We start from the raw sequence: 7,304 nt of genomic DNA on the forward strand, positions 1-7,304 counted from the left end.
GGCCCTCGCGTGTCCCCGGGGCGGGCCCACCAGGCGTCAGAGCTCCAGGCAGGTCCAGCCGCGAACCCACGGCGGCAATTCACACCACAGGCTTCTGTGAATAAATAAAAATTTAACTTTCCATACAAACGCACTCACTTTCCCCAAAAGACAAGAGTTTCTACACAAGCCGCGCTGTCCCGGCGGTGGCCGTGGCAGGTGCAGAGGGGACGCGGTGGGGTCCCCGGGCGGCCTCACAGCGGCTCCAGGTCCTCGTCCCCGCGCGCGTACTCGTACAGGTCCACGGCGCCCAGGGGCGCGGGCGCCTCGAAGAAGGGCCTCTGGGCCAGCGGGGACCGCAGGGCACTCAGCTTCTGCTCCACAGGGCTGAGCTCGGCCTCGAACCTGCAACGACGGGGATGGTGAAGGCGGGGCCGGCGGCGCAGAGCCAGGCCCCGGGGCCAGCGCCCTGGTTTCCGGGAAATGCAGGCCGCCCGGGGACCAGCCTCCAGCACAAGAACGTCCCCTGAGCCCACCCTGAGCTGCGGCCGCTGAGCCGGCACCACGCTCCCGGCTGAGAAGCCGGCGGCTCCACGAAGGCTCCCGGGGGAGTGGCCTGCGGCGCAGGTGGAAACGCGCCAGGACGGGTGGGAGCCCCAGGCGTGAGGTGCGCACGGCGTCCGCCCTGACAGAGGCACCGCGGGGCTGCCCCTTTCCCCAAAGCGTCATCTGTATCCGCGAAGCCATTACCAGCATCAGCATACCACGCGTCTCCGTCTCCTCCTGCCCTCCTCCCCCCAGACCTGTAAGTCGGCGTTTTCCCGAATTGCGTGGACGTATTTGGTGGAACTGGCCAGGGAAGCCGTGGGGACGGCAGCTTTGGGAGAGGTTTCTCCCTAAAATTCAGTGACCACCTCAGTAACTGGCTGAAGTCATCTTTGTTGTTGAGTTTTTTGGACACAGGGTCTGGCTCCGCCACGCTGGCCAGAGTGCAGTGACCCGCTCTCAGCTCGCCTCAGTCTCCACCTCCCGGGCTTAAGGGATCCTCACACCTCAGCCCCCCGAGTAGCTGGCATTACAGGCACCTGCCACCACACCCCGGCTAATTTTTACATTGTTTTTGTACAGATGGGGTTTCGCCGTTGCTCAGGCTGGTCTTGAACCTGAGCTCAAGGGTTCTGCCCGCCCCGGCCGGCACCTGCACCGTGCTTGAATGACAGGCGTGAGCCCCGGCCCAGCCTGGAGTGAGCTTTGCTGGTTTGTGAGTTTCAGACACTGGTCCCTTCACATGCGTGAGTTACTGTTGATACTAATTTCCTGCTTGTGACTTTCGCAGCTGCGGGATCCTAGTGATAGCTTCTCTTCCGTTCCTGACACGGATTTGTCTTTTTCTGTGTGATCAGCGAGGCCAGGGGACCATGAGGTTCCTTCTCCTCCAGGAACCACAAGTACCACTGGGTCTCTCTGCGGTCTTTGTTCTGTTTTCCATGCGGGCCATCGACACCGCAGTCTGGCGTCTTCATTTTGGTGCAGCTCAAATTACTTTCTGGTTCCCGACTGGGGTTCCATGGAGGCGCATCTTAACCCCGGCTCCCCCTCCAGCCGCCCCGTCCGGTTCCCGCCAAGCAGCCCAGGGCCCTTGCGGCCCACCCTGGGCCGTCTGTCCTGGGCGTCCGTCCCCCGGTGGTCAGTTGTCCGCACCGTGGCTCTGACCTGGACGCCCACCTCGGGGTCCCCACGCCCCAGAACTTCCCTGTCTGCCATATGCCACACGTCCTGTATACAAACTCTTCCAGAAACTAAGGGGAGAGGATACTGCCCCCCATTCCATGAGCCAGCATTACCCTGACACCCAAGCCAGACCGAGATATCCCAAAAAAAGCCACGGGCCGGGCGCGGTGGCTCACGCCTGCGATCCCAGCGCTGTGGGGGGGGTCCGAGGCGGGAGGATCGCCCAAGGTCAGGAGTTTGAGACCAGCCCAGGCAACATAGCGAGACTCTGTCTCTAGGAAAACAAAAACTTAGCCGGGCGCTGGGGGACAGTCCTGTAGTAATTAGCCGGACGTGGTGGGGGTTCCACCCCCACGACCGGTAGCCGGGCGGGAGGGGGGGCACCCCGGCGGAGAACGGGCGGGGGGGGGGGACACCTCCGTAGTAATTAGCTGGGCGTGAGCAGACACTGCTGTAGTCTGAGGTGCTCAGGAGGCCGAGGGTGGAGGATCGCTTGAGCCCAGGAGGCTGAGGCTGAGGCTGCAGTGAGCTGTGATGACACCACTGCCCTTGCCTCAGGGACAGAGCAAGACCCTGTCTCAAAAAAAATAATAAACTACTACAGATAAACTTTGCAAAGAGAATCCAATCCTATACAAGGGTAACATGACTAAGATCTATGCTGGGGATACGGGGCTGGCTGAAGGTGCCTCGGTATAATTTACCGTATGGACAGACAGACAGAGGAACACGGAGCGAGAGCATCTGAGACACTCAGCCCCAGGTGGGGAAACCTCCCCGAACAGGAAGAGGCCAGAGCGCCCCGTCAGTGAGTGCGCTGACCGCTGGGTGAGGCGAGACGCCCACGGGACTGGACACCAGGACCCACAAAGCTCACTCAAGCTGGGCGTGGTCTGCCCCGACCCCCAGCCAGCCGTCACCCAGCAGCGTCCGGGGATCTTAAAAGTACCGTTTACACCACCTCAGGCGGTGGGGCGCGGGGGGCGGTGGGGCGCGGGGGGCAGTGACCGGGTCCCACCCTGCATCCCCGTACCCCCCCTCACTGTCCCCCGCACCCCCTCACTGTGCCCCGCGCCCCCTCCCCCTCCCCCGCACCCCCCCGCGTACCCCGGCCACACGCGCTCACCCGTCCTCCCAGGGCTCCCCCGCCGTCTCCTCGGCCACCAGGATGTCGTACTCCTCCGCCGCGTACTTCTCCCAGTCCGAGAGCTCGGGGCCGCTGCTGTCACTGTCCTGGGGGAAGCGCACGCGTCACACCCCCAGCCCGGGGCGGCCCCGCCCGCGCACCCCCGCACTCACCCTGAGCACGGAGATCTGCTCCTTCTGCTCGTGGTCCAGGTACTTCTCGATGTTGAAGAAGGTGTCGAAGAAGACGCTGGCCAGCTTGCAGCGCTTCAGGTCCTGCAGCGTGATCTTCCCTGCGGGGAGGGGACGTGTCCAAGGCGTGAGCCCGGCCTCAGCTTCGGGCCCGGGTGTGGGCTGCGTGCATCGGTCACACGTGCTTAAGGACGCGGCCCGAGACTCCGGGCTCTCCCGCCACGGGTCTGATGGGACAGGCGGACACACGCGTGGATCTGGGTGGGGGCTGAGGTGTGGGAGGCCGGGGTGCGGAGGCGGCTTGGGGCCACCTGTGCCCCAGCGACGCAGGGACTGGGACGTGGTGCAGGTGCTGGGAGGCGCCCCTGGATGTGAAATGACAGAGCCCAGAGCTCCCCATGCAGGGAGGGGCCAGAGGGTGTCCCCGGGACACTGAGCCCCAGGAGGGCCCCAGCCAGGGAGAGGGACGGCTGCAGGGTGGTGCCCGGGCCTCAGAGCCATTTCCAAAGTGAAAGTCCCAGAGCTGGAGCCTCAGATGCAGAAGGAAGCCAGGTGCCGCAGATGCTCCCCTGGGAAAGGCCACTCCTACTCTGAGTTTGTGACGAGGGCCAGCACGGCGGTGTCCAGTCTCACCCTGCAAGAACCTCCTACTCAGGACCTCCCGGCGAGGACGAAGGGTGGCAGGGAACAGGGGTGAGGGGAGGAGCAAGGGGGGGTGGGGGAGGGAGCCGGGGTGAGTGCCGAGGAGACAGAGGGGTGACAGGGTTGGACCACCCTGTGTGCCATCAGCACAAACGCGGCTACCGGTCCTTCAGCCGGTGCGACGTCCCCAGTGAGCCCGGCCCGGGTTCTCCAGGCCACCCTCGGGGGTGACCGCCTCCCGAGTAGGAGGTTCTTGCGCCGTGAGACTGGACACCTGCGGTGCTGCCCTCGTCACAAACTCAGAGTAGGGGTGGCCTTTCCCAGGGTCGCCTCCAGCAGCGACGGCGCCTTATAGGGGGACGTCCCCTCACCCTGGGCCATTTCCTCCCCACCCGTCCCCTCACCCTGGGCCGTCCTCTCGCCCGTCCGTCCCCTCTCCCTGGGCCGCGCCCGCACGGGGCGTCACCTTCGGTCCTCGGCTTGACCAGGTCCAGCATCTGGCACAGGCAGTCCTGGAAGGGCAGGGCCTCGACGGCCATGCTGTCCAGTCTTCGGCACTGCTCCTCGTAGAAGTACTCCAGCTCGAACATGGACAGGGCGCCGTCCCCGTCGAGGTCCATGCAGCGGAACCAGTACTCGATGCTGTGGCACGGTGCGCTCTGTCAGCCCCCGCCCGGGCCCTCCCAGCTCGTGCCCTGCAGCCCCCGGGGCAGCCTCCCAACCAGGCGCGCACGCAGCTGCTTGTGCCCTGCGGCCCCTCTGCCGGGCGTGCACGTATCGGCCTGTCTCCTGCGGCCCCCCACCGGCCGTGCACGTATCCGCCCGTGCCCTGTGGCACCCCACCGGCCGTGCACGTATCCGCGTGTCCCCTGCGGCCCCTCTGCCAGGTATGCATGCATGATCCCGTCCCCTGCGGCCCCCCACCAGGCGTGCACGTATCCGCCCGTGCCCTGTGGCACCCCTCCCACACATGCAGGCATCCGCCTGGGGACACACGTCACGTCACACGGACGGCTCCCGGTCCTCCACCAGAACACCCACACACCGCGGCAGGAACCCACCTGGTCGGCGTTTTTTTGTCTTCCTCAGAGATCAAAAACCAGACAAAGTCGGCGTAGCTGATCTTCCCTTCCTTCTGCACTTTTCTGCCTCTAGATCCCAGGCCAGGATGGAGAGACGCAGACGCGTGTCAGGGAGAGCTTCCAAGGTACGGAGCCCCTGCCCATGACGGGGTGAGAGGGACCCCGGGGCCCAGCCCTCCTCCTGCCCCTCCAGGGAGGAGGTGGAGGCCAGCTGGCCAGAGAGCGTTCCCGAGATCCAGGTGGGGTCAGGAGTGCACCTGCACCACCGCCATGGCCTGGATGCCGGCAACGTCCCCTTCTCGGGGCTCGCTCAGGCCCAGTGCCGGACAAGAACCCCTGACCTGGGGCACAGGCCGCCCCCTTCCTCAGACCTCACACGACAGAGTCTCGTGCCCCCCACTAGGGATTCAGGTGACAGAGACACGCGTCCCCCTCCTCAGGGCCCGGGGTGACGGCCACTCGCTGTGGGAACTCGACAAGCTCATGTCAGGCAAGGAGGAGCCGGGTCCTCGTGGGGCCTGAGCTGCACCTACCGCGTGACTGCTCCGGAGAAGATCCTGTCGATCATCTTGGTAGAAATGGCTGGAAAAGAAGGGGGTTGATGGGCAGCCCGCAGCGCGCCTCGGCCCCCATGTCACGACCCCCCAGAGCCGAGCCCGGATGGGGTAAGGACCGAAATGAACACAGGCGGCCCCGGGGCCCCTGCACAGGCCCCTCCCGGGTGCAGCCACAGCTGCCCTTGCAGCGGACCAGCGGAGCACGAAGCTGAGCGTGGTTCCAAACCCGACTTTAACGGGCAGAACATTCGGGCCTCCAAGGTTCTGCTTCCAGAGGCAGAGTGAGGCCTCCGGTGCAATCCCGAAAACTAACACGTTTCAGCCCCAACTCCGCTAACAAGAGGCAAGAGCGAAGGCACCGGCGCCGTCAGCTCCGGCCCACGAGGTCCCGCAGCCTGGGCGGCCATCCCTGCGGTCCCCCGTGTCCCCGGCACGCACGGGGCCAACATGCCCCCGCTTCAGACCGCCCTGAGTGAGAAACAGCCCAGCCCGGGCGCACCTGCCATCGCCCGGCCGCACAGCCCGTCCTGCCCTGAGACCCAGAGTGGGCACCAGAGGAACAGGGAAAGCCGGGGCCGCGCTCGGGGTTCACGGGGACAGCGAACGCCTGGTTCGGGGCGGATTCCCCGCGGTGAGGCGCTGGCTCGGGCCACAAGGGCGGCTCTGCCGAGCGCTGTGCTCTTCTCATGGCTACTTATGGGGTCCAGGGCGCAGGTGGCTCCCTGAACCGGGTACAGGAGAAACCAGGGAACGCTACGTCAGCTCAGGGGCGCGTCCCACGCACGCAGGACGGGGGTCTACTGCGGCCACGTGGCCCAGGACCAGCCCCGGGAGACGCGCACGGATGGAGCTCACATTCTGGGAACCAGGCCTGAGAGTTGACCGCGCGCAACAGATGCCACCGTGACTTGGAAATACTCTTGGTCATGTGGCTTTTTTGGGGGGAAAAGTACACTTCAAGGAATCCTTTAGAGAACTCCAGCCCCGGCGGGGCGCGGTGGCTCAAGCCTGTCATCCCAGCACTTTGGGAGGCCGAGGCGGGCGGATCACGAGGTCAGGAGATCGAGACCATCCTGGCTAACACAGTGAAACCCCGTCTCCACTAAAAAAAAAAAACAAAAACAAAAAACTAGCCGGGCGAGGTGGCGGGCGCCTGTAGTCCCAGCTACTCGGGAGGCTGAGGCAGGAGAATGGCGTGAACCCGGGAGGCGGAGCTTGCAGTGAGCTGAGATCCGGCCACTGCACTCCAGCCTGGGCGACAGAGCAAGACTCCGTCTCAAAAAACAAAAAAACAAAACAAAAAAAATAATAATAACTCCAGCCCCACAGGCAGGTTCTAGTCCCTGGAAGGCTGGACGACTCTCAGAGGCGCTGGGTGAGGGCACCTGGGAGGCACCGCCTCCCGCGGAGGTATCCGACCGACCTCTAAGCCTGCGCTCCACCCAGCCCGGGATTCGATGGAAACTGCTCCCGGCCTTGGGGGCTGGAAGGCGGAGCTCCTGAGCTAAGGCGTCTGGTCTCCATGCCCTTGCCCGGGTGTTAATAAAGCCCGCAGGGTTGCAGGCCCTCAGGACCGGCGGCCCACACTGACCCTGTAGACGCCCGGGGCGGAGGCCTGGTGCAGAGGCGCACGCGGGGACCCAGACAGGAGCGCGGAGTGGGGAAGGAGAGGCCGCTGCAGACCCGGGAGGCCCTGGGAGAAGAAGGGTCTGCTCGGTGTCCCCGCGCCCCGCCCGCCCCTCTGCCCTGCGCACCGTGGTCATTGTGCCGCGCCAGGTCGTGGGCGTCGATGAGCAGGTCGTGGTCCGTGTCCAGCTCCCAGAACTTGCAGTAGATGACATAGAAGTGCTCGTAGGAGAAGAATTCGGTGAGCTGGTTGATGTCCGCCTCCTCCTCCAGCAGCGCCACGTTCTGCCAAAGGACCCAGGCGGCCTCAGCGCGGGGCCTCTGGGGGGACCTCGCCCCTAAGTCCGGGTGGCTGCGGGCGGGCGGGGGC

The 7,304-nt window shown here is 65.2% G+C and overlaps 1 protein-coding gene across 1 annotated transcript in view; it reads right to left on the reverse strand.

Annotated features, from left to right (window-relative positions):
* Positions 1–92: 92 nt before the first annotated feature.
* Positions 93–7,304, reverse strand: part of LOC113223920 (serine/threonine-protein phosphatase 2A regulatory subunit B'' subunit beta-like) — a 9,157-nt gene continuing 1,945 nt past the window's right edge. The window contains exons 5-11 of the mRNA XM_031934990.1: positions 7,063–7,219; positions 5,285–5,333; positions 4,731–4,820; positions 4,136–4,311; positions 3,010–3,128; positions 2,837–2,943; positions 93–384 (exon numbers count right to left, since the gene is read on the reverse strand). Of these exons, the coding sequence (XP_031790850.1) occupies positions 234–384; positions 2,837–2,943; positions 3,010–3,128; positions 4,136–4,311; positions 4,731–4,820; positions 5,285–5,333; positions 7,063–7,219 (849 nt within the window). The 3' untranslated portion in view covers positions 93–233. The remainder of the gene's footprint in view (positions 385–2,836; positions 2,944–3,009; positions 3,129–4,135; positions 4,312–4,730; positions 4,821–5,284; positions 5,334–7,062; positions 7,220–7,304) is intronic.

The sequence above is a fragment of the Piliocolobus tephrosceles genome, chromosome Y (assembly GCF_002776525.5).
Source record: "Piliocolobus tephrosceles isolate RC106 chromosome Y, ASM277652v3, whole genome shotgun sequence".
Taxonomy (NCBI): Eukaryota; Metazoa; Chordata; class Mammalia; order Primates; family Cercopithecidae; genus Piliocolobus; species Piliocolobus tephrosceles.